The following is a 26,582-nucleotide window of genomic DNA, read 5'->3' on the forward strand; positions in this document are numbered from 1 at the left end:
AGAGCTGAGTAGTACTCTGCTAGAAAGAAAGAAGGAAAGAAGGTAAGAAGAAAGAAAAAGGATAGAAGGAAGAAAGAAAGGAATAAACTCATCAGCCCAGAGCAGTGAAGCCCTGCAGAAAATTTCTATCTCCCAAAAAAAGAAACATACTACTAAATAACAGTAACACATATCAATCATAAGCATTTAATAATGATTGTAAAATGAAAAAGAAAAAAAACCTTCATTTAAAAAACACCTACTTTAAGAATTAGATAAGGACACATAGCAATCTTATAACTAATTCTTTAATACAAAAAAGTGAATTTTTAAAATTTTTTTATTTTATTTTTTTTTTGTCTCCAGAGTTATTGCTGAGGCTCGGGGCCTGCACTATGAATCCACTGATCCTGAAGGCTATTTTTCCTTTTTGTTGCCCTTGTTGATTATCGCTGTTATTATTGCTGTCATTGTTGTTGGACAGGACAGAGAGAAATAGAGAGAAAAGGGGAAGACAGAGGGGGAGAGAAAGATAGATACCTGAAGGTCTGCTTCACTGCTTGTGAAGCGACCCACTGCAGGTGGGGAGCTGGGGCTCGAACTGGGATCCTTAAGTCGATCCTTACACTTTGTGCAATGTGCACTTAACCTGCTGCACTACTGCCCTAACTCCTGAATTTTTATTCTGTAAATAACTTAAGGGTTACTAGTTACTGAATAAAAGATCTAAAGCACATACTAATTTTCATTTTACAGAAAAGAATGTACACTATAATGCCATAACCCCTAGAACAGATAATTTCTGTTCTGCCAAGTATCCAAAGTTAATATAAATTCAAGCCTCAGTGTTTTTTTTACTGCCTGAAATAATCTTTTATTTCATGCTGCAATTTAATTTTTATTACTTTACTAAAAATATGTGAATTTACAGGATTGTGGCTTTCACAGGGGCATAGTTACACATTTCCCCAAGAAGCGCTCCATTAAAAAATCTTAAATCTCTCATGAAAAAAAATATATATATCTTTAAAAAAAAAAGAACCAGGGAGTCGGGCGGTAGCGCAGCGGGGTTAAGCACAGGCGGCACAAAGCACAAGGATCCCGGTTCGAGCCCCTGGCTCCCCACCTGCAGGGGAGTCGCTTCACAGGCGGTGAAGCAGGTCTGCAGGTGTCTATCTTTCTCTCCCCCTCTCTGTCTTCCCCCCCTCAGTCCATTTCTCTCTGTCCTATCCAACAACAATGACATCAATAACTACAACAATAAAACAACAAGAGCAACAAAAGGGAATAAGTAAATAAATAAATATTTTTTTAAAAAAGAAAGAACCACCCATAGCCTAGACGTACACCAGTTTCTGTGAGAGAGAGCGTATGCGCACACGTGTCCATAAACTACTGCAGAATATATACCTGAAAGCAGGATTACACTGGAGTTTGCAGTGAGTACCTCCCCAACACTTCCTCTCCACTATTCCAATCTTGGGATCCATGTTTGCTCAACAAATTGTTTGGCTTTGTATGTTAACTCTCTTTTCAATCACCAGGTTCCAGATGCCACCAGGATGCTGGCTAGGCTTCCCTGGATTGAAGACCCCACCAATGTGTCCTGGAGCTCAGCTTCCCCAGAGACACACCTTACTAGGGAAAGAGAGAGGCAGACTGGGAGTATGGACCGACCAGTCAACGCCCATGTTCAGCGGGGAAGCAATTACAGAAGCCAGACCCTCTACCTTCTGCAACCCTCAACGACCCTGGGTCCATGCTCCCAGAGGGCTAGAGAATGGGAAGGCTATCATGGGAGAGGGTGGGTTATGGGGATTGGGTGGTGGGAATTGTGTGGAGTTGTACCCCTCCTACCTTATGCTTTTGTTCACTAATCCTTTCTTAAATTAAAAATTTAAATAAAAAAAAAAAAAAAAAAAAAGAAAGAACCAAAAGATTATACTGACTCCTATCATGGGGAGACATGGAAATGAACCTGTGACAATAATCGCGTCAATCAACATTTCCTCAATAAAGTGGTACTGGAAAAAAAAATTCTTTTAGGGAGTCGAGCAGTAGCACAGTGAGTTCAGCACACATGGCACAAAGCGCGCAATGCCCAGCATAAGGATCCCAGTTCAAACCCTCAGCTCCCAACCTGCAGGGGAGTCACTTCACAGGTGGTGAAGCAGTTCTGCAGGTGTCTATCTTTCTCTCCCCCTCTGTCTTCCCCTCCTCTCTCCATTTCTCTCTGTCCTATCCAACAATGACAACATCAATAACAACAACAATAATGAAAAAAAGGGCAACAAAAGGGAAAATAAACAAATATTAAACTAAAATTTTTAAAAAACATTTTAATAGTGATATTAAAGTTGGGGCAGAACAGATAAAAGGGGATCAGGTGGTAGCACAGCAGGTTAAGCTCATGTGGCACAAAGCATAAGAACAGGTGTAAGGATCCCGGTTCAAGCCCTCAGCTCCCCACCTGTAGGGGAGTTGCTTCACAGGTGGTGAAGCAGATCTATAGGTGTCTATCTTTCTCTCCCCGTCTTCCCCTCCTCTCTCCATTTCTCTATGTCCTATCCACAACGGCGTCATCATTAACAATAACTACAACTAAAGAAAAAAAAAGGGCAACAAAAGGGAAAATAAATTTAAAAAAAAACACTTAAAAGTGAAAAGACAAGTAAAGCAGGACATCTTAGACTAGATCATATCCCTCTACAAAATAAATGTCATAATTTTGGAATAATTGACAAACCTAGATTATAAGACGCAGATTGTAGGGTTATGGCAATGTTAAATTTAAATTTTCTTCTTTTTTGCTGACAGGCTGTTTTTTTTGTTTTTGTTTTTTGCAGGACCACTCCATAATTCCCAGCAGACTTCTTTTTTTTTTTTTTTCCCCTTCATTTAAAAAGAAGATGGGTAAGAGAAAGAGAGAAGACTGTTCCACCACTCATGAAGCTTCCCTTTGGCATGGTGCTCCCCTATAGTGGCTGATCATCAAGCACGTGCTATTTCCCCTCCCTTTCTTCCTTTCTCTTAGAACAGTTGGGTGGGGCCCAGGAGGTGGTGCAGAGGATATAGAGCATTGGACTCTCAAACTTGAGGTCCCAAGTTTCAACAATCCTCAGCAGCACATGTACCAGAGTGATGTCTGGTTCTTTCTCTATCTCATTAATAAATAAAATCTTAAATAAAAATAAAGTGGGGGGCCAATCGGTAGCACAGCGGGCTAAGCGCACATGTTGTAAAGCAGAAGGACTGGTACAAGGATCCCAATTTGAGCCCCCGGCTCTCTTGTGCAGGAGGGGGTCGATTCATGGGAGGTGAAGCAGGTCTGCAGGTGCCTATCTTCTGTACCTGCACAACTCTAACCACTCCTGGCTGATTTCTCTTTAGATAGAAGATGAGAGACCAAAAAGAGACAAAGAAGAACCAATACTATAGCTTCCACTTTGCTAGGTGTTCCAGTATGATTGCTAGGAGCTTAAGCCTGAGTCCTTAGGAAAGCAAGAACCTTACCTGAATTATGTTGTTGTTTTTTTTTCTTATTTACTTATTCCCTTGTGTTGCCCTTGTTGTTTTATTGTTGTAGTTACTATTGTTGTTATTGATGCCACTGTTGTTGGATAGGACAGAGAGAAATGGAGAGAGGAGGGGAAGACAAAGGGGGAGAGAAAGAAAGACAGCTGCAGACCTGCTTAACCGCTTCTGAAGTGACTCCCCTGCACGTGGGGAGCTGGGGGCTCGATCTGGTATCCTTACGCCAGTCCTTGCACTTTGTGCCATCTGCGCTAAACCTGCTGGGATACTGCCCGACTCCCCCTGAATTACTTTTTTTTAATTGCCTTTTTTTTATTTCTATATTGGGGGATTAATGTTTTACATTCCACAGTAAATACAATAGTTTGCACATGCATAACATTTCTCAGTTTTCCACATACAATACCCAACTAGGTCCTCTGTCATCCTTTTGGGACCTGTACTCTCCCCCACACCCACCCCAGAGTCTTTTACTTTGGTGCAATACACCAACTCCAGTTCAGGTTCTACTTGTGTTTTCTCTTCTGATCTTGTTTTTCAACTTCTGCCTGAGAGTGAGATCATCCCATACTCAACCTTCTGTTTCTGACTTATTTCACTTAACATGATTTCTTTTTTTTTTTTTAATATTTATTTATTTATTCCCTTTTGTTGCCCTTGTTGTTTTATTGTTGTAGTTATTATTGTTGTCGTTGTTGAATAGGACAGAGAGAAATGGAGAGAGGAGGGGAAGACAGAGAGGAGGAGAGAAAGACAGACACCTGCAGACCTGCTTCACCGCCTGTGAAGCTACTCCCCTGCAGGTGGGGAACCGGGGTTCGAACCGGGATCCTTATGCCGGTCCTTGTGCTTTGCGCCACCTGCGCTTAACCCGCTGCGCTACAGCCCGACTCCCTTAACATGATTTCTTAAACTCAATCCAAGATGAGCTGAAAATGGTGAAGTCACCATTTTCAATAGCTGAGTAGTATTCCATTGTGTATATAGACCACAACTTGCTCAGCCACTCATCTGTTGTTGGACACCTGAGTTGCTTCCAAGTTTTAGCCATTACAAATTGTGCTGCTAAGAACATAGGTATACACAAATCTTTATGGATGGGTGTGTTGGGTTCCTTAGGATATATCCCCAGGAGAGGAATTGCAGGATCATAGGGTAGGTCCATTTCAAGCCTTCTGAGAGTTCTCCAGACTGTTCTCCACAGGGGTTGACCAATTTACATTCCCACCAGCAATGCAGGAGGGTTCCTTTGACCCCACAACCTCTCCAGCATTTGTTGCTGCTACCATTTCTGATGTATGACATTATCACAGCAGTGAAGTGGTATCTCATTGTTGTCTTTATTTGCATTTCTCTGACAATCAAAGACTTGGAGCATTTTTTCATGTGTTTCTCGGCCTTTTGGATCTCTTCTATGGTGAATATTCTGTCCATGTCCTCTCCCCATTTTGGATGGGGTTATTTGTTTTCTTGTTGAGTTTGGCAAGCTCTTTATATATTTGATTTTTACAATTTTTTTCTTTCTTTTTTTAAATTATTTTATATTTATTTATTTTCCCTTTTGTTGCCTTTTTTTGTTGTTGTTGTTGTTGTTGTTGTAGTTGTAGTTATTGTTGCTAGACAGGACAGAGAGAAATCGAGAGAGGAGGGGAAGACAGAGTGGGGAGAGAAAAACACCTGCAGACCTGCTTTACCGCTTGTGAAGTGATTCCCCTGCAACTGGGGAGCCAGGGGCTCGAACCGGGATCCTTATGCCGGTCCTTGCGCTTCACGCCACTTGCGCTTAACCCACTGAGCTAGCGCCCGACTCCCTGATTATTAAACTCTTGTCTGGCAAATGCTAGAAGAAGAAGAAACTCTTGTCTGATGTATGGCATGTAAAGATCTTGTGCCATTCTGTGAGGGACCTCTTGGTTTAGGTAGTGGTTTCTTTTGCTGTGCAGAAGCTTTTTAATTTGATGTAGTCCCATAGATTTATACTTGCCTGAGTCTTCTTTGTAATTGGATTTGTTTCACTGAAAGATGTCTTTAAAATTTCTGCAGAGAAAGAGTTCTGCCAATATATTCTTCTAAGTATCTGATAGTTTCTGGCCTAACATCCAAGTCCTTGATCCACGTGGAATTTACTTTTGTATTTGGTGAAATACAGTGGTTCAGTTTCATTCTTCTGCATGTTCCAACCCATAGTTTCCAACACCATTTGTTGAAGAGACTCTACTTTCCCCATTTAATAGTCTGGGCACCTCTGTCAAAGATTAGATGTCTATAGGCATGGGGGCTTACTTCTGGGCTCTCAATTTTATTCCACTGGTCAGTGTGTCCATTCATGTTCCAGTACCAAGCAGTTTTGATGACAATGGCCCTATAATACAATTTGAGATCTGGGAGTGTGATGCCTCCATTTCTGTTCTTTCTTCTCAAGATGGTTTTGGCAATTCTAGAGGTCTTTTCTGGATCCAGATAAACATTTGTAGCCAACATCACTCTAATACCAAAATCAGACAGGGAAACAACCAAAAAAGAAAACTGCAGACAAATATCTCTGATGATACTAAAATGTTAAACAAAATTCTAGCCAAGTGAATACAGCAGTATATTAAAAAGACTGTTCATCATGACCAAGTGGGATTTATCCCAGGGATGCAAGGTTGGTTTAATATATGTAAATCAATCAATGTGATCCACCACGTCAATAAAAGCAAGACCAAAAACCACATGGTCATATCAATCAATATATGCAAAGAAAGTCTGTGACAAAATCCAACATCCCTTCAAAATGCTACAAAAAATAGGAATAAATGGAAAATTCCTCAAAATAGTGGAGTCTATATGGAGCAAACCTACAGCCAACATCATACTTTTATTTCTGATTTTTTTTCAGAAATAAAAAGTTTAGTTTTCACTTAATGTCTGAATAATCTTAGGCCTCTTTCATATTTTAATTTGCAAAATCAAGTATCATTTCTCTTGAAGATCACTGAGGTTTAAGTGAGAAATTTATTCTAAAACACTATAGCACTGTCTATATCATGATTAACAAAAACTAGTTTACCTTTGATAATGTCAAAATTAATATAGATAAATAAAGATGGGGTGGGGCTGGGTGGTGGTACAGCTGATTGGATATACATGTTACGCTGTGCAAGGATCCAGGTTCAAGCCCCCAGTCCCCATGTGCAGGAAGGTAAGCTTTGCATGTGGTGAAGCAGTGCTGCAGGTATCCTCTTTTCTTATTCCTACCTTGCCCTCCCTTCCCAATTTCTCTCGTCTCTATCCAATAAACAAAAAATTAATATCAAGTAAAGATGGTAATTTTAACCTATCTCTCAAAATTAGCTCCTCTATAGCCCTAATAAGCAGTAAGAATGTTAAAACAGAAGTCTATCTTACCAGGCCCTAGAAACTGGCATCCTCGAGCTCTGACAGCAGCCCACAGGTTGGCAGACAATTGCTGAGGGTTCTGGTGCTGTAATATTAGTTCTGTCACCGTTCTTTCTCCAAGTGAACGGGCTGCTCGCATGGCTCTTACACGACCTTCTTCCTCCACCAGTTGACAGTTTACAAGCGTCACCAGTTTCCTTTGCATCGGACGGCTCAGTGCACTCTGATTCAAACTGGCTACACCTTTAGGTAAAAGGAAAACAAAGGAAACTAAAATTATTCAATTAAAAAGACAAGTCAGTATTCATTAACAACATAACAACACTCATTAACAACATTCATTAAGACACAATTCCTAGGAGTCAGGCGGTACACGGCACCAAGCACAAGGACGGGCATAAGGATCCCGGTTCGAGCCCCGGCTCCCCAGTTGCAGGGGAATCACTTTACAAGTGGTAAAGCAGGTCTGCAGGTGTTTTTCTCCCCCCGCTCTGTCTTCCCCTCCTCTCTCGATTTCTCTCTGTCCTGTCTAACAACAACAATAACTACAACAATTAAAAAAATGGCAACAAAAGGGAAAATAAATATAAAATAATAACTACAATAATAACTACAACAATAAAAAGCAACAAGGGAAACAAAAGGGAAAATAAATAAATATAAAATTAAAAAAAAAGACAATTCCTAGCAAGTCCACTGTAAGGTACTTTCACTTTTTTTTTAATGACTATTTTGTCTCTATACTATTATTCTGTGGTTCTAAGAATCTAGTTAATATTTACTTCAAATTTCATTTAGGTATTTTGTTCTCAGTTGCATATGCACCTCAAAAGAGTACTTTGAGGGACTAGGTGGTGGCATACCTGGTTGAGAGCACATGTTGCAATGCTCAAGTACCCAGGTTAGAGACCCTGGTCCCCACGTACAAGAGGAAAGCTTCCAAGTGGTGAAGCAGTACTCCAGGTGTCTCTCTGTCTCCCTCTTCCTCTCGGCTTCTGGCTATCTCTATCCAATAAGTAAAGAAAAAAAAAATTTTTTTTTAAGTTACTTTGAGGATTAAGGGGAGGCCAGGAGATAGCTCACCCAGTAAAACACACATTTATCAGACACAAGGATCTGGGTTTGAGTCACTAGCCACTATATAGGAACACAATACAAATGGGAAATTTCATGAGCATTGGAACCATGCTATAGTTTCTCAACTTCTCTATCCCTCTACCTGAAAAAAAAAAATTTTAAGGGGGGGGAGGAAGTCTACTGGAAGCAGTGGAACTGTACAGGTGCAGAGCCTTGGGAGTAAAAAATAAGTAATTTTTTATATTTATTTATTTTCCCTTTTGTTGCCCTTGTTTTTTTTATTGCTGTTGTAGTTATTATTGTTGTTGTTATTGATGTCATAATTGTTAGATAGGACTGAGAGAAATGGAGAGAGGAAGAGAAGACAGAGGTGGGTAGAGAAAGACAGACAACTGCAGACCTGCTTCACTTCTTAATGTCAGTGGTCCAAGACTCAGTATCTGTGTTCTCTATTTACATTCACAAGTTTAGTGATCTCATCAATCTTACTACTTTAAATATCAGGTGGCCCAGTGCTGACACACCTGGTTGAATGAACACAAGACAGTATATAAGGACCCTGCTTCAAGCCCCCAGTTCCCATAGGCAGGGGACTACATAAGCTTCATAAGTGGAGAAGCAGTGTTACAGGTCTGTTTCTCTCTCTCTCCCTTCCTGTCTCACCCCTTCCTCATGATTTCTATATCTATATCCAAAATAAATAAAACATAAATATCATATATGTCAAAGACCCATATAGCTCCTATACCTCATTTTCCAATATAGATCCGCTGACTATTTAATAGCATACAAGAATAGACTGTCCATCCCAAATTTAAAATGACCAAAACTGAACTCCTAATCTTCCTCCCTCAACCTGATCCACCTACAGTATTTCTCTTAGTTGATGGCAACTTCTCTTTACAGATGTTCATGCCTCAGAACCCAAAAATCATACTTGACTTTGCTCTTTCTCTTAATGAATACAAATACTGTATGAATATCAATATGCAGCATCTGATAATTCATAAAAATATTTGTTGTTTTTTGGGCAATGTAATATTATTAATCAAAATATTTCCAAGATCTCCTCAAGCTAATTCAAAATTACTTAATAGAATGTAACCATCAAGTATTTAAAAGCAAATGTCTTCCAGGGGCTGGGTGGTGGTGCATCAGGTTGCACAAGGACCTAGGTTTAAGCCCCTGGTCCCCACCTACTGGAGGAAAGTTTTTCAAATGGTGAAACAGTACTGTAGGTGTCTGTCTATCTCCCTCTCCATCCAACAAATAAATAAAGATAATTTTTTTTAATTTTATTTTTTAACCAGAGCACTGTTCAGCTCTGGCTTATGGTGGTACATGGGACTGAACCTGGGACTTTGGAGCCTCAGGCATGAGAGTCTGTTTGCATAACCATTATGCTATCTACCCTTTGCCAAAAAAAAAAAAATTTTTTTAATTAAAAAAAAAAAAATTTCTTCCTACTCACCAGCAAAATCAAGTTTTATGAACTTACCTTTACCTCCACTTAGTGGTTTTAAGTAGAGTGCCAAATCCTCAACACACTTCTTTGCAACCTCATAGTGTTTGTTTTCACCTAGATTACTTAACTTTATTGACTGATGATCTGGTACCTAAAACAAAGAAAAATGGAAGAAATACACCCATCCAGCTCACACAAATGTTATTTATATATTTTACAATATGTGGGCAAGTATAAACTTGTGAAACAGGCTGTGGAAATAGCATAATGATTATGCAAAAGATTTTCATGCTTACATCTCTCAAGTACAAGGTTCAATCCCGAGCACCACCATAAGCCAGAGCTGAAGAGTGTTCTGATCTCTCTCTCTAGAGATAGCTCTCTCTCTCTCTCTGTAGATAGCTCGCTCTCTCTCTCTCTCTCTCTCTCTCATTAAAATAAATAAAATTACCACATACAGGAAGCAAGGTTCAAGCCCCTGGCCACTACATGAGAGCACCTGTACAGATGAAACTTCCCAAGTGGTAGAGTGATGCTGTGGTGATTCTCCTCCTCTTTCTCTTCCACTCTTTCTATCTAAAAAATAAAGAATCCACCATGAATGGTTGAATAGAACAGAAAGCAGAGTCCCAGAAAAAATTCTGGCAGCAAATAATAAAAATAATGGAGTCAGGCAGCAGTGCACCCTATAGAGTGCACACATTACACTGCACAAAGACCAGGGTTAAGCCCCTAGTCCTCACCTGCAAGAGGAAAAAGGAGCTTTTTAAGCTGTAAAGCAATACTGCAGGTGTCTCTCCTCGCTAACATTCCTTTTCCTCTGAATTCTCAATTTCTCTGTCTTTATTAAAAAGAGGGGGGAAAATGGCCACTAGTGGATTCATTTAGTACAGGCACCTAGCCCCAGTTATAACGCTAACAGAACAAAAAGAAGCGGGGGCAGCGCAGTAGATTAAGCACATATGGCACAAAGCACTAGGACTGGCTTAAAGATCCCGGTTCCAGTCCACAGCTCCCCACCTGCAGGGGGGTTGCTTCATAAGCAGTGAAGCAGGTCTGCAGGTATCTATCTTTCTTTCCCCCTCTCTGTCTTCCCCTTCTCTCTCTTGATTTCTCTCTGTCCTACCCAACAACAACAGCTATAACAACAATAACAACCACAATAAGGGCAACAAAAACAGCCTTCAGGAGCAATGGATTCGTAGTGCTGGCACCAAGCCTCAGCAATAACCCTGGATGCAAAATATATATATATATAAAATAGATAGTAAATCAAAATGCTTTAAGTGGGCAGGGGTAGATAGTACAATGGTTATGCAAAGAGACTCTCATGCCTGGGGCTCCAAAGTCTTAGGCTCAATCCTCTGAACCACCATAAGGCAGAGAGATAAGTAATGCAGCAATGTTCTGGTAAAAAGAAAAAAAAAATTGTTTTAAGTTCAATGAAAAACAATCTGCTTTCCAAGAATATAGAATAGTTTTAGCAAAATTAATAAAAGGTCATCTTCCTCTCTCTTTCTCCTGCCATTCTCAATTTCTCTATCCTATCAAATAAACAGATAAACTTCAAAACAGGTATCATATAACAGTAATACAACAATGTTCATATCTGGAGACTGGTAACTATGCTATAATTTTGAAAAATTAATATGGGGATGCTACAGTAATTAGAGGTTCTTCATGAAGTTTTTACAACTTTTTTTCTAGGATTTCAAAATAAAAAGGAGGGGAAAGGCAAGGAATTTGCCTCATTTAACACTTAGGACCTGCTTACAATGTAATTTGTTATTATTCTTCATCTGTCCCTGTTCTCAAGGATATAAGTACCAAAATACATAGTGTTCTCAATAAAATTTCAAACTTGGCTATAAATCACAGTTACATAATTTCTATGTATGATCTTAAGTAAATTACTTAAACTATGCCAAGTTATGGCTTTTCTATGTATAAACTGAAGATGAAAGTCTCTAATAATCATTTAAAAAACTCAATTTAGGTTGGGGGTAGATAGCATAATCATTATCCAAAGAGACTTTCATGCTTCTGGCTTTAAGGTCTCAGATTCAATCCCCTGCACCATCATAATCCAGAGCTTAACAGTACTCTAGTTAAAATAAAAAATAAAATTAAAATAAAAATAAAAAATTAAAGGAGGGAGTCGGGCGGTAGCGCAGCAGGTTAAGTGCACATGGCGCAAAGCGCAAGGACTGGCATAAGGATCCTGGTTCCAGCCCCTACCTAGCTCCCCACCTGCAGGGGAGTCACTTCACAGGTGGTGAAGCAGGTCTGCAGGTGTCTATCTTTCTCTCCCCCTCTGTCTTCCCCTCCTCTCTCCATTTCTCTCTGTCCTATCCAACAACAATAATAACTACAACAATAAAACAACAAGGGCAACAAAAGGGAATAAATAAAAATTAAAAAAATTAAAGGAAAGGAAAAAAACTCAATTTAATTCAACAAATATGTTTTTGGCTGTATAGACTTTATATTCAATTGGAGAATAAAGAAGGCAGTCAACAAATAAAATATATAGTGTGGTGGTCCGGGAGGTGGCACAGTGGCTAAGGCACTAGACTCTCAAGCATGAGGTCCTGAGTTCGATCCCGGCAGCACATGTACCAGAGTAGTGGCTGGTTCTTTCTCTCCTCCTATCTTTCTCTTGAATAAATAAATAAATTATTTAAAATATATATACACACACACACACATATATATATATATATATATATATACACATATACACACACACACACACATAGTGATAGATTATGTTCAGCAAAATACTATACAGTAAAAATAAGGGGGGTTGGGAGTATTGGAGAGGACTTGGTGATCAAGATAGGCTTCCTTGACAATTATGGCATCTGAATCAGAGGAAAAAAGAATGAGCATTCTATATAAAAAGAAGATTCACAAAAAGTCTTACTACAGGAATGTGCTTGGCATATTTGAGGACTGACTAGGAGACCATTGTGACTCAAAGCAAAGCATGAGGGAGAGTCAGAAGGTAGCACAGTGGGTTAAGTACACACAAAGCACAAGGACCCGCGTAAGGATCCCAGTTCAAGCCCCCGGCTCCCCACCTGCAGGGGCATCATTTCACAGATGGTGAAGCAGGTCTGCAGGTGTCTATCTTTCTCTCCCCGTCTTCCCCTCCTCTCTCCATTTCTCTCTGTCCTATGCAACAACGACGACATCAATAACAACAATAACTATAACAATAAAAACAAGGGGAACAAAAGGGAATAAATATTACCAAAAAACATCTTTAAAAAAAACCAGGGCAACAAAAGGGAATAAATAAATATTTAAAATAAAATAAAATAAAATAAAACAAAGCATGAGAATGCTTAGGTGCTGTGGTATCGTTCTCTCTCTCTGTGTGTCTCTAATCTGAAAAAACTAGCCCTGAGTGTGAAGAAACATCACAATTCAAGATTCTAACGTAAAATTTGAGCTGGGAAGATACCATAATGGCTGTGCAAAAGATGTACTTGTTTGAATCACAGGCCCCAAGTTTAACTGCCAGCACCACTATAAGCCAGAGCTGAGTAGTGCTCTGGTAAACAAGCAAGAACAACAAAGGCTAAGAAGACAGTATAATGACTAAGCAAAAAGACTTCCATGCCTAAGGTTCTGAGGTCTCCGATTCAATCCCCTGCACCGCGGTAATCCAGAGCTGAGAAGTGCTCTGGAAAATAAAATATAAAAAAAGTATATACTTGTGGTCCAGGAAGTGGCACAGTGGATAAAACACTGGATTCTCAAGCATGAGGTTCTGAGTTAAATCCCCAGCGGCACATGTGCCAAAGTAATGTCTGGTTATTTCTCTCTCTCCTATCTTTCTTATAAATAAATAAATAAATAGGCAGTCGGGCGGTAGCGCACCAGGTTAAGCACACATGGTGCAACAATGCAAGGACCGGCGTAAGCATCCCAGTTCCAGCCCCCGGCTCCCCACCTGCAGGGGAGTCGCTTCACCGGCGGTGAAGCAGATCTGCAGGTGTCTTTCTCTCCCCTTCTCTGTCTTCCCCTCCTCTCTGTCCTATCCAACAACGATGACATCAACAATAAATACAACAACAATAAAAACAAGGGCAACAAAAAAGGAAAAAAATTAATAAATATTTAAATAAATAAAATATTTTTTTAAAAAGTATATACCCTATAAGTCAAAAAAAAGAAACAGAAAAATTCACTAAATACTACATGATTTGTCAGAAAAATACTTTAGTATGTAGTATATGATATACATAAATTCATATTCTTCAATTGTAAAAAAAAAAAAAGACTCGCAATTACCTGTAAACCTTAAAGATTATTAATAGGTGTTGCACTCTGACTATCATTAGTATCAAAGCACAGGCCTTCATTAAATGGAAAATGTAAGTCTAGGGTCTTGCTCTGATTCAAATGATTACAAAGAAATATTAATTTCATAAAATATGTATATAAGGAACTATATAAAATTTCTTAATGACACTCTGGAAATTGGTTTTCTTTTTACTTATTCTGTCTGTTTTTAACCAGAGAACTTCTCAGCTCAAATTTATGGTGGTACTGGGGTCTGAACCTAAGACCTTTGTTGCTTCAGGAATCAAAATCTTACTGTATCACCACTATGCTATCTCCCCACCCCTAGAAATTGGTTTCTATCTAGATATCCCCAGAATGACCTTATTTTCTTAATTATAATATTATTCTAAAATCAAGTGATGTTAAAAAAGAAAATCAAAAGCCTCCATTTGAGAGTTCTATACTAGTTGGCTGATTTCTTTTTTATTATTATTTTATTATCTTTATTTATTGGATAGAGACAGCCAGAAGTCAAGAGGGAAGGCGGTGATAGAGAGAGACAGAGAGACACCTGCAGCCCTGCTTCACCACTCATAAAGCTTTCCCCCTGCAGGTGGGGACAGTTAGCTGATTTTTGACCAAATCTTTAATTAGATTTTTTTCCCTACTATCAATACTTATATAAATGTGTGCCTTAAACAAAGACACATTTTGACCATAGTATTGAGAATTAAAACAAAATAACTAAAAATAAACTTATAGTATTATATAAGGATTTATAACATTAAAGAAAATCTTCTGCAGAATACATCAATGAAAAGCAGGTACACTGAATATTTCTTATGTCTCAAATATCTTTAAACATGTTTTCAAACCCTGAATAAACAAAATAATAACTATAGACACCAAAATAGTTAATACCTTGAAACTTACCTGGGCTCCAACTAATTGGAGAAGTGCAAAGTTGACAGGAAGTACATCAATGTCTGTGTTGATGGCAGTTTGGTCAAAAGGACAAGCTTTACGGTGAAGTTTATTCAAGCAGGTCTTGCAAACAGTGTGTGAACAGCCTAAGCTGATGGGTTTGTGCACATTCTCATCAAATTCATTATAGCAGATTGGACAGGACAGAAATTCTGTCCATTGAGCTGCCTGCACAGGCATTGTGGAAGGTGGATGCTCGGGTTAGCAGTCTAACAGATCATTATTTTGCTGTGTAGTGTTTTGTAAGCTGGAAATGAACAGAAGAACTAGTCACACATTCAATAGTCACCTTTCAAAAGTTTACTGCCAAAATCAATCATTACAGCTTCAAAACCAAAAACATTCCTGAATATTTTTTAAACATACTCATTATTCTGAATGAATATTTTTTCAAATTATTATTATACTATTTTTAGACAAAGAGAAAATGAGAGAGGAGGTGGCATTACGGTTGGGTGGTGGTGCACCTGGTTTAGCACACATTATAATGGGCAAATACTTGGGTTCAAGACCCCAGTCCTCACCTGCAGAGGGATAGCTTTGTGAGAGGTGAAGCAGTCTACAGGTGTCTTTCTGTCTCTCCATCTCAATCTCTCCCCCTCCCTCTAGATTTCTGGCTGTCTTGATCCAATAAATAAAGAGAAGGAGGAAGAGATCTCCGAAGGGAGGAGGTGGGAGAGAGAGAGAAGAGAGAACTGTAGCACTGCTTCAACACTTTTGAAGTTTTCCCCCTGCAGGTAGGGGAGGGACTAAGGACTTGAGCCTAGATCCTTGTGCACTGTAACATGTGTCCTCAATCAGGTGCAATCCAGCCTGGCCCCTGAGTATTTTTACCTACTTTGGAGATCTTCTACTTTGAACCTATTTACTGAATTAGTTAAATTTCTGAAATTTTGTGGGGAAAAAAATCACAAGAGTTCATTTCAACTGAAAATATTTATATCAGTAATTCATATATATATGTGTGTGTGTGTGTGTGTGTGTGTGTTATCCTAGTTTTCATAAAAATTACATCATATAACCACATAAAAACACATTTTTGGTGGGGGAGGGTGATAGTATAATTGCTATGCAAAGAGATTCTGACACCTGAGGCTATTAAGTCCCAGGTTCAATTCCTGACACCATCATAGCTGAGCAATACTGATAGGAAAAAAAAAAAAAAGAATAACAAGTAAATAATTTTTAATTACCATTTATTTTTAATTGATTTTTTTTTTTTTTTGCCTCCAAGGTTATCACTGGGGCTTGATAGCTGCACTTGGAATCCACTGCTCCTAGAGGCTGTTTTTCCCATTTTGTTGCCCTTGCTGTTGCCATTGTGTTGTTGGATAGGACAGAGAAATCGAGAGAGGAGAGGAAGAAAGAGAGGAGAGAAAGACCCCTGCAGAACTGCTTCACTGCTTGTGAAGCAACCGCCGCCAGGTAGGGAGCACGGGACTCTAAATCAGGACCTTTACATCAGTCCTTGTGCTTTGCATCATGGGCCAAGTGCACTTAACCGGCTGTGCTACCGCTTGACCCCTTAATTGTTTTTTTTTAAATCACAGATTGAACACAGAACCTCTGATGCCTCAAGTGTTGTACTACCAAGATGGTGCTATCTCCCAAACTCCAACATTTCTTTTTTTTTTTTTTTTCAATTTTTTACCAAAGCACTGTACAGATCTGGCTTATGGTGGTATACAGGATTGAACTTGTGACTACTAAGCCACAGGCATGAAAGTGTTTTGCATAACCATTATCCTATCTCTCCTCAACATACCACACATTTCATTCTTTTAAACATTTATTTTTTATATTTATTTATTTTCCCTTTTGTTGCCCTTGTTCTTTACTGTTGCTGTAGTTATTATTGTTGTTGTTACTGATGTCGATGCTGTTTAATAGGACAGAGAGAAATGGAGAGAGGAGGGGAAAACAGAGAGAGGGGAGAGAAAGATAGATACCAGCAGACCTACTTCACCGCCTGTGAAGCGACTCCCCTGCAGGTGGGGAGCCAGGGGCCCGAACCGGTATCGTTATGCCGGTCCCCCCACAATACTTTTTTAAAAAACACAATTTAGGGAGTCGGGTGGTACCAGAGCGGGTTAAGCGCAGGTGGCGCAAAGCCCAAGGACCGGCGTAAAGATCCCGTCCGAGCCTGCGGGTCCCCACTTGCATCAGGTCGCTTCAGGGGCGGTGAAGCAGGTCTGCAGGTGTCTATCTTTCTCTCCCCCTCTCTATCTTCCCATCCTCTCTCCATTTCTCTCTGTGCTATCCAACAACAACAACACCAATAACAACAATAATAACAACAAAGGTAAACAACAAGGACAAAAAGGGAAAAAATGGCCTCCAGGAGCAGTGGATTCATAGTGCAGGCAACAAGCCCCAGCAATAACCCTGGAGTCAAAAAAAAAACAAAAACACAATTTAATGACTAAATTTATATATTAACATACAGAATTTACAGAAATGAAACTTCTAGTGAGCAAGACATATTTAATAAAATCAAATAGCCTCCCTTAATTTTTCTTTTTAATTTTTTTTAAATCTTTATTTGTTGGTTAGAGACAGTCAGAAATTGAGAGGGGGAGTCGGGCGGTAGCACAGTGGGTTAAGCGCACGTGGCACAAAGCACAAGGACTGGCTTAAGGATCCTGGCTGGAGCCCCGGCAAGTCTGCAGGTGTCTTTCTTTTCCTTTCTCTGTCTTCCCCTCCTCTCTCCATTTCTCTCTATCCTATCCAACAACAAAGACAGCAATAACAACAATAACTATAACAATAAAACAAGGGCAACAAGAGGGAATAAATCAATATTTGAAAAAAATGTTGAGAGGGAAGGGGGGTGGTAGAGAGGGAGAGAGTCATAGACACACCTGCAGCCGTTTCACCTCTTGCTAAGTTTCCCCCCTACAGGTGGGGACCCGGGGCTTGAACTTGGGTCCTTGCGCACTACACTCAACCAGGTGCACCACCACCTGGCACTACCTCCCTTAATTATTCTAAAAGGGAAAAAGTATTAACTTGATATGATTATAGTTGGGGGAAATCATACATACATATAACTTTAGCACAAAAAAAGACTTTTTTTTAACTAGAAAACTGCTCAGAGGCAGAGGGTAGACAGCATAATCTTTATGCAGAGATGCTCATGCCTGAGGCTCCAAAGTCCCACTATCAATCCCCCCACACACACACACATACACACACCACCATAAACCAGAGCTGAGCAGTGCTCTGGTAAGAGGGGAGGGAGGGAGGGAGGGAGGAGTGGGGAGGGGAGGGAGGGAGGAGGGAGGGAGGGAGGGGAGGGAAAAAGCTGCTCAACTCTGGTTTATGGTAGTGCGGGGGACTGAACCTTGGAATTTGGAACCTCAGGCATGAGAGTCTCTTTACATTACCATTATGTTATCTACCTAGCCCTACATTTCTTTTTTTTTTCCCCCCCTTTTGTTGCCCTTGTTGTAGCTTCGTTGTGGCTATTATTATTGCCCTTGTTGATGCAATTCGTTGTTGGATAGGACAGAGAGAAATGGAGAGAGGAGGGGAAGACAGAGAAGGGGAGAGATAGACACCTGCAGACCTGCTTCACCGCCTGTGAAGCGACTCCCCTGCAGGTGGGGCGCCGGGAGCTCGAACCGGGATCCTTACGCCGGTCCCTGCGCTTTGCGCCACATGCGCTTAACCCACTGTGCCACCACCCGACCCCCACATTTCTTATTCTTGACATCTAAATATTTGCTCTGTAATTTTTTATATTTTATTTTTATATTTTATGAATTGATAGGAATCTAACTGTCCTATCAAATTAAAATAATACATTTTTTTTTAAATCTAACAAAAAACCAGGTTGTTGGTATCCAACTTTAAAAATGAGCACTAAGTAGCTGGAACACACCACTCATTTCCTGAAACTGTAATACCATTAGTGCTCATTTTTGTAAGCAGCACAAATTATATCTACAAAGAAAAGGCCCCTGTAGAAGAATAAATTTTATTTAGTATCTACTAATCAGTATCCTAATTTAGTCAATAATTTGAAAAGATTAAGATAATGGTATGGCTGAGAATGAAATGTGAAAAAATGATCATTTAAAAGGTAAAAAATACCTATCAAAAAAAAAATCTCTGCATCTATTTTTTCATAATGGTCACCTGTTTGGAAACATCAGTGCTGTAAAGTATCACAGTTCACTGGGTAATGAATAATTCTTTCCTAACAGAAAAAAAAAACAGAGAAAGAAGGAACTGGGTAGATAGTATAATGGTTATGCAAAGATACTGTCGTGCTTAATGCTCCAAAGTACTAGGTTAAATCCTTCAATCCCCACCACCATAAACCAGAGCTTAGCTGTGCTCTGGTATTAAACATAAAATAATAATAATAAAATAAAAGAAAGAAAACACTTTAGTTTTCCAAGAACATCCTGAAATGATTTTGTGAGTGGTGGGCAGAGGGGCAAGGAATAGAGCAAAGCACACATTTTGGCCTGTATGAAGGTCAGGGCTTTAGTCAGTCACCAATCACAAAACGAGCACCTGCAAGGGGATGTTTCATGAGTGGTGGAAGAGTGCTGTGGTGTACCTTCTTCTGTTTCTTTATCTTTCTCTCTCTCTTTGGCCCTCTGTCTAAACAAAACAAAACAAAACAAAATTTGCTGGGAAGATAGGGGAAATAGCATAATGGTTATGCCTACAGATTCTCATGCCTGAGACGCCAAGGTCCTAGGTTCAAACTCCCTATCATAAGCCAGAACTGGTAAAAATATATAAATAAATAAATAAATAAATCTGCTGTAAGTGGTCAAATCATGCAGGCATAGAATCCTAGTGATAACGCTGATAGCAAAAATAATAATAATAGTAGTAGTAGTATAGTTAGTGTGGTTGGGGCATCCGTTTGAATTGAACAGAATAAATAACACTATCTTTCATACTTGTCTTTCACCTTTTTTTTAAATAGTTTTTAGGAATTTTTTTAAAAGAATTTGGGAGTAAATGACAAGTTTTCCTTCTTCTACATGTTGGATTCTAACTTTGTGGCACAAAAATTAGAAACTAAATTTTCCTTTTAAGTTATAAAGAATGGTTTGGTATTTTCAATGTTTTCCTTCAAAACCATTATCAATAAATTCTAGATACCACAATTAAAATAAAGACAAAATACAACTTTAATAAGCAGAATCTTAAATATTCCGCTAAAATTGTTAACAAAATAGGATTTTCATACCTCTAATGCCTTTAAGTCACCTTCTAATAGTTTACCTAGAAAATATGCTTGCAGCTTGGGTAGTACAGCAGTAAAACTCTATAAACTTATAAGCATGAGAGATCCCAAATTCTATCTCTACCACTTATGTCAGAGTACTGGTCTGGACTCTCTCCCCCTCTTTCTCACTCAGCAGATATTTATCTTAATGAAAGAGAGCAAGGTAACCACAGCATCACTCCAGCACATGTACCTGTGTTCCTACTTGGGATCTCACCAACTCAAATCCTGAGCCTGACCACTGGGCCACTACCACCCACAAATAATTATCTGTGTAATTAACAAAAGTGACAGGCCTATTCTATTTATTTATCTACTAAATATTACATTTATTAATGAGAGAGATAGGAGGAAAGAGAAAGAACCAGGCATCACACTCGTGTATGTGCTGCAGGGAATAAAACTCATGACTTCATGCTTGTGAGTCCAACACTTTATCCACTTCATCTCCTGGACCACACAGCCTGTTATATTTATAATTTATTCTTATTTTTAATGTTTATTTATTTATGCGAGAGAGAGGAGAAAACCAGAGCATCGCATTTGCACATGTGATACAAGGAATCGAGTTCAGGATGTAATGACTGAGAGTTCACCGTTTTATCTATCGTGCTACATTCCAGTCATTGTGATTTCAATTTTCTTGCCTCCAAGGTTATTGCTGGAGTTTGGTGCCTGCACCAGGAATCCACTGCTCCTGGAGGCTACTGTTTTCCCTTTTGTTGCCTTATTGTTTTATCATTATTGTGATTATTATTATTATAACCGTTGTTGGATAAGACAGAGAAATGGGGAGTGGGGGTAGACAGAGATGGAGCAAGAAAGACAAATACCTGCAGACCTGCTTCACCATCAGTGAAGTGACTTCCCTGCAGGTGGGGAGCTGGGGGCTCGAACCGGGGTCCTTGCTCCGGTCCTTGTGCTTTGCACCATGTGTACTTAAAACCGCACCGCTACCACCCAACCCCCATAATTTAAATTTTTAAGATGTACTTATTCATTAAAAGCAGAGAGGAGATAATCAGAGGATTGTTCTCCAGCACATGCAATGTCAAGGAACAAACTCAAGACCTCTTGCTTAAGTGTCCAGTATTTTATCCATTGTACCAATTCATAGACCACAATAATTTACTTTTGATACTTTTATTTCTTTATGATGAGGAAAGGGGACCAGAACTATAGTCTGGCACATGTGATACTGGGCATCAAACTCATGACCTCTTGCTACTAAGTCCAGCACTTTAGCACCTCCTGGCCACTATATTTTATATAACGTCTAGGAAAAAAGAAAAAGAAAAAAATATATATAGTGGGGGAGAACATAATGGTTATGCAAAATGACTCTCATGCCTGAGGCTCCCAGGTCCCAGGTTCAATCCATAAACCAGAGCTGAGCAGTACTCCAGCAAAAAAAAAGAAAAATATATATACATATATACATTTATAGTCAACACAGAACTATAATCTTGGTAGAACTATAGTGGCTACCATTGGGGATGGAGGGACACAGAACTTTGGTTCTTGTAAATCACTATCAAATCACTAGTAGCATTTTTTAATAGTATTAAAAAAAAAAAAAAAAAAAGACTCATGCCTAAGACTCTGAGGTCTCAAGTTCAAGCCACCACACTGTGAGCCAGAGCTGTGCAGTGCTCTGGTCTCTCTATATCTATCTCTCTCATAAAAATAAATATTTAAAAAATAATAATAAATAAATAAATAAATAAAAATAAATATTTAATAATACCAAGTGTCTAAGTCATGGAAAGTTGAATATATATTAATGTATAAAATGCCTCGATTTACAATAGCATCCAATAGTAACTTAAGTCTATGAAAGTACAAATTGCTAGTAACATTTAATTTTATTTATTAATTTATTTTGGATAGACAGAAAAATTAGGAGTAATGGGAGAGATACCTTCACTGATCATGAAGCTTCCTCCTTGCAAGTAGAAACCAGGAGCTTGAACACAGGTGCTTGCAACTGTAATGTGTGTGCTCAATGTGTGATCCTGCATAAGGACCCCGGTTCACAGTCAACGACTGCCACCTCTCCAGATTCAAAGGAGGTCTTGAAACTTTACATCAGGTTCAACCTGACGCTGTTGACTGGCTACGGAAGAAGGGCAAACGCTAGAAGAAGAAGGACCCCGGTTCGAGCCCCTGGCTCCCCACCTGCAGGGGAGTCACTTCACTGGCGGTGAAACAGGTCTGCAGGTGTCTATCTCTCTTCCTCTCTGTCTTCCCCTCCTCTCTCCATTTCTCTCTGTCTCACATCAATAACAACAACGACTACAACAATAAAAAAACAAGGGCAACAAAAGGGAATATTTAAAAAAATGTCTAACAATGTATAAAGGTACTACTCAAAGTATTCAAATTATAATAATTTCACAAACTAGATATCAGGACTTAAGGTTCACTTATTATTTTTTGCTATCAATATAAACTTATAAAATAATAATATGATACCTTTTTAATATTTTATTAATGTTAATGTAAGAGAGAAACCAAGAGAAAGATACATACAGAGAAAGACAAGAGCACTGCTCAGTCTGGTTTATGATGGTGCTGGAGACTGAACCTTGGACCTCAGAGCCTCAGGCATGAAAGTCTTTTGCATAACCACTACTCCCCCAAGTTGCTCAATACACAACTCTTTTTATTTTATTAGTGATTTAATATTGGTTTACAAAACCATAACAGGGGTATAATTCCACACTGTTCCCACCACACAGTTCTGTGTCCCCATTCCCTCCAGTGAAAGCCACAGATATGGGTTGAATATTATTTCTATAACTATTATCTAGATTTACTTATTTATTTATCACCCATTTATTCTATGGTCCTGCCTTCTCTTCCTTACTAAGTTACACATACACCTATCACCACCTTTGAGTGTCCTTTTTTTTTTTTCTCTCTCAGGGTCCTGATGGAACTGAGTGGGGTTCAAAGCCCTATAGTCATCTTCCCTAACATTTCTCCCCCTCTGGATACCTCTCTTTTGATGCAAAATTAAACTATTTTACTAAAAGTAAATTGTATAATTGCAAACTACTTTCATTTTTTCTATAAAAAGTTTACTGTATTATGGAGCAAATTCAAGACCAAACATTTAATTTTGAAATGCTGAATAAAAGTTTATGCCTCTTTCACTACTGTGTAATAAAAAACACAAATAACAAAAAAAAAAAAACACACAAATGAAATTTTACAATTTTTTACCAAGATACAGATTAGTTAAAACATTGTTTTCATTATAGTTCACTCGTGAAAAAAACTTTTAAGTTACTGTGATAGACAATAACAGTACTTCTCAATTCAAAAAAACATTAAAAATCACTAGTTTGGGACCTAAAACATATCTAAAGCATAAGACATACAAATTTTATCTTCACCTATAAAACAAACAAAACCAATGGAAATAATCTTTGCAAGTTCTAAAACTCAGCATTCAAACAAAAGAATCTGTAGGAAAAACGAATTATGATTTTAAAGATTGTTATTTATTACATAAGTCAGGAAAGAGATAGGACTCAAGTTTTACTTCTTTTTTGTTTTATTTTTTTGTTTTTTGCCTCCAGGGTTATTTGCTGGGGCTCAGTGCAGACTACGAATCCACTTGCTCCTGGAGGCCACTTTTTTCCATTTTGTTGCCCTTGTTGTCGTTGTTATTGTTGTTATTGTTGTTATTAGATATGATAGAGAGAAATCAAGAGAGAAGGGGAGAGAGAGAGAGGGAGAGAAAGATATCGACACCTGCCGACCTGCTTCACCACCAGCGAAGCGAACCCCTTGCGGGTGGGGCGTCGGGGGCTCGAATGGGGTTGCTTACGCTGGTCCTCGCGCTTTGCACCATGTGCGCTTAACCCCGCTGTGCTACCGCCCGAACCCCAAGTTTTATGTCTTAAATCCCACTATGAGTTGAAGTCAGTTTTGTAGTTAAGTATAAGATATGGACTTTCTAGGGGCCGGGTGGTGGCGACCCTGGTTGAGCGCATGTATTACAATGCGCAAGGCGCTGGGTTCAAGCCCCAGGTCCCCACCTGCAGGGGGAAAGCTTTATAAGTGGTGAAGCAGGGCTACAGGTGTCTCTCTGTCTCTCTCCCTCTCTATCACACCCCCTCCCTCTTGATTTCTGGTTGTCTCTAATAAATAAAGATAATAAATAAAATTTTAAAAAAGATATGGACTTTCTGGCCAGGCAACAGGTAGAATACAATAGGTAGAGTACAAAAGCCATTATGTGCAAGGACTCAGGTTCACATTGCTGGTCCCCACATGCAGTGGGGAAGTTGCAGGTGTCTCTCCCCTTCTGTCCTCTCTTCCCTCTCAATTTCTCTCTGGCGCTATAAAAATAAATAAATAAATAAATAAATAAATAAGGGGTCAGGCGGTGGCGCAGTGGGTTAAGCGCACATGACGCAAAGCGCAAGGACCAGCATAAGGATCCCGGTTCCAGCCCACGGATCCCCCCACCTGCAGGGGAGTCGCTTCATGGGCGGTGAAGCAGGTCTGCAGGTGTCTATCTTTCTCTCCCCTTCTCTGTCTTCCCCTCCTCTCTCCATTTCTCTCTGTCCTATCCAACAACGAACAACCTCAACAATGGTAATAATAATAACCACAATGAGGCTACAACAAGGGCAACAAAAAGGGGGAAAAAATTACCTCCAGGAGCGGTGGATTCATGGTGCAGGCACCGAGCCCAGCAATAACCCTGGAGGAAAAAATAAATAAATAAATAAATAACCACCAGGAATGGTGGATTTGTCATATAGTCACCAAACTCCAACAATAACCTCCGTGGCAATTAATAAAAAACAAACATATAGATATATGTCTTTCAATGTTTCCTAAGTAGGGAAGTAAAAGGATAATTTCTGGGGGGGTTGGGTGGTAGTGCACCCAGGTGAGCACACCAAGGTTCAAGCCCCCATACCCCACCTGCAGGGGGGAAGCTTCATAAGCAGTGGTGCAGGTCTGCAGGTGTTTCTCTTTCTCTCTCCATCTCTACTTCTCCCCTCACAATTTCCCTCCATCCCACCAAATAAAAAATTTAATTAAAAATTTATTTTTAAAAGGGATAATTTCCTATTTTAGTTAACTTAAAAGGTTTTGTTTCTTTTCTTTTTTTTTTTTCTCCTCCAGGGTTATTGCTGGGCTCGGTGCCTGCACCATGAATCCACCGCTCCTGGAGGCCTTTTTCCCCCCTTTTGTTGCCCTTCTGATTGTAGCCTTGTTATGGTTATTATTGCTGTTATTGATGTCATTCGTTGTTGGACAGGACAGAGAGAAAGCGAGGAGGGGAAACAGAAGAGGGTAGAGAAAGACACCACCCGACCCCCAAGATTTTGCTTCTTTAGTGATGAGGGAACTTTAAAAATACTTATTTTGGAGGGTTGGGCGGTAGTGTAGTGGGGTTAAGTGCATATGGCGCACAGCATAAGGGCCAGCATAAGGATCCTAGTTCGAGCCCCCGACTCCCCACCTGCAGGGGGGTCACTTCACAGGCGGTGAAGCAGGTCTGCAGGTGTCTTTTTCTCCCCGTCTTCCCCTCCTCTCTCCATTTCTCTCTGTCCTATCCAACAACAATGGCATCAATAATAACAACAAAAAGAGCAACAAAGGCAACAAAAATGGGGGAAAAATTACCTCTAGGAGCAGTGGATTCACAGTGCCAGCACTGAGCCCCAGCAATAACCCCAGAGGCAAAAAAAAAAAAAAAAATAGTAATAATAAAATAAAAAAATACTTATTTTTGAGACAATTTAACTACTCTTTTCTGCCTCAAATAATGGTCACTCAGTAAATAACTTAATCTTTTATATTACCAAAGTCTTTAGTCTTCTGCTAATTCTGACTTTTGCAAACTTGTCAGGAAGTTTTGGGGTTTTTATGTGTCTCCTTTTTATGTGTCTCCTTTTTTATTTTTTTATGTATTTTTATGTGTCAGATAAATTACTTCTTGAATGAGTTGTGACACGATAGAAGTGTTGTCCAGGGAGTCGGGCGCAGCGGGTTAAGCGCAGGTGGCACAAAATGCAAGGACCTGTGTAAGGATCCGGGTTCCATACCCCAGCTCCCCACCTGCAGGGGAGTCACTTCACAGGCGGTGAAACAGGTCTGCAGGTGTCTTTCTCTCCCCCTGTCTGTCTTCCCCTCCTCCCTCCATTTCTCTCTGTCCTATCCAACAATGATGACATCAATAACAACAATAACTACAACAACAATGAAAAAACAAGGGCAACAAAAGAGAAAATAAAGATTTTTTAAAGTAAAGAAATATTAACTACAACTAATTAAGAATTTTTCTAATAGTCATATTAAAAAAGGGGAATTAGGGCTGCACTTAAGTCAATTTATTTAAAATATAATTTCAATATGCAAGTACAGAGGCTATCTAATTAGACTTGAACAGTACAATACCAGAATAATTTAGTCATACATAAGCCTTTTAGTAAATAATTTGAGATGAAAATCACACCTACCCTCAAGATTTTCATAAAACGAGAAGGGCCTAGGGATCACAGAGATATAACTTACACAAGACTGGATGCAAAATATGCATTACTTTAAATTTTCAGCTAGCATGACTATACTGCATGCTTC

General features: G+C 39.3%; 1 protein-coding gene across 6 annotated transcripts in view; it reads right to left on the reverse strand.

Annotated features, from left to right (window-relative positions):
- The window catches only part of RC3H2 (ring finger and CCCH-type domains 2), a 70,204-nt gene that overhangs the window by 41,445 nt on the left and 2,177 nt on the right, over nucleotides 1-26,582 (reverse strand). For 5 of the 6 annotated variants that reach the window (XM_007539959.3, XM_060200109.1, XM_060200110.1 and 2 more), the window contains exons 2-4: nucleotides 14,666-14,963; nucleotides 9,470-9,587; nucleotides 6,904-7,137 (exon numbers count right to left, since the gene is read on the reverse strand). In XM_007539959.3, coding sequence (XP_007540021.1) covers nucleotides 6,904-7,137; nucleotides 9,470-9,587; nucleotides 14,666-14,896 — 583 coding nt within the window. In that variant the 5' untranslated portion in view covers nucleotides 14,897-14,963. Of the gene's footprint in view, nucleotides 1-6,903; nucleotides 7,138-9,469; nucleotides 9,588-14,665; nucleotides 14,964-26,582 lie in introns of those variants that run through there. The other variant, XM_060200113.1, reaches the window with a different exon arrangement.

This window comes from Erinaceus europaeus, chromosome 10 (genome assembly GCF_950295315.1).
Source record: "Erinaceus europaeus chromosome 10, mEriEur2.1, whole genome shotgun sequence".
NCBI lineage: Eukaryota > Metazoa > Chordata > Mammalia > Eulipotyphla > Erinaceidae > Erinaceus > Erinaceus europaeus.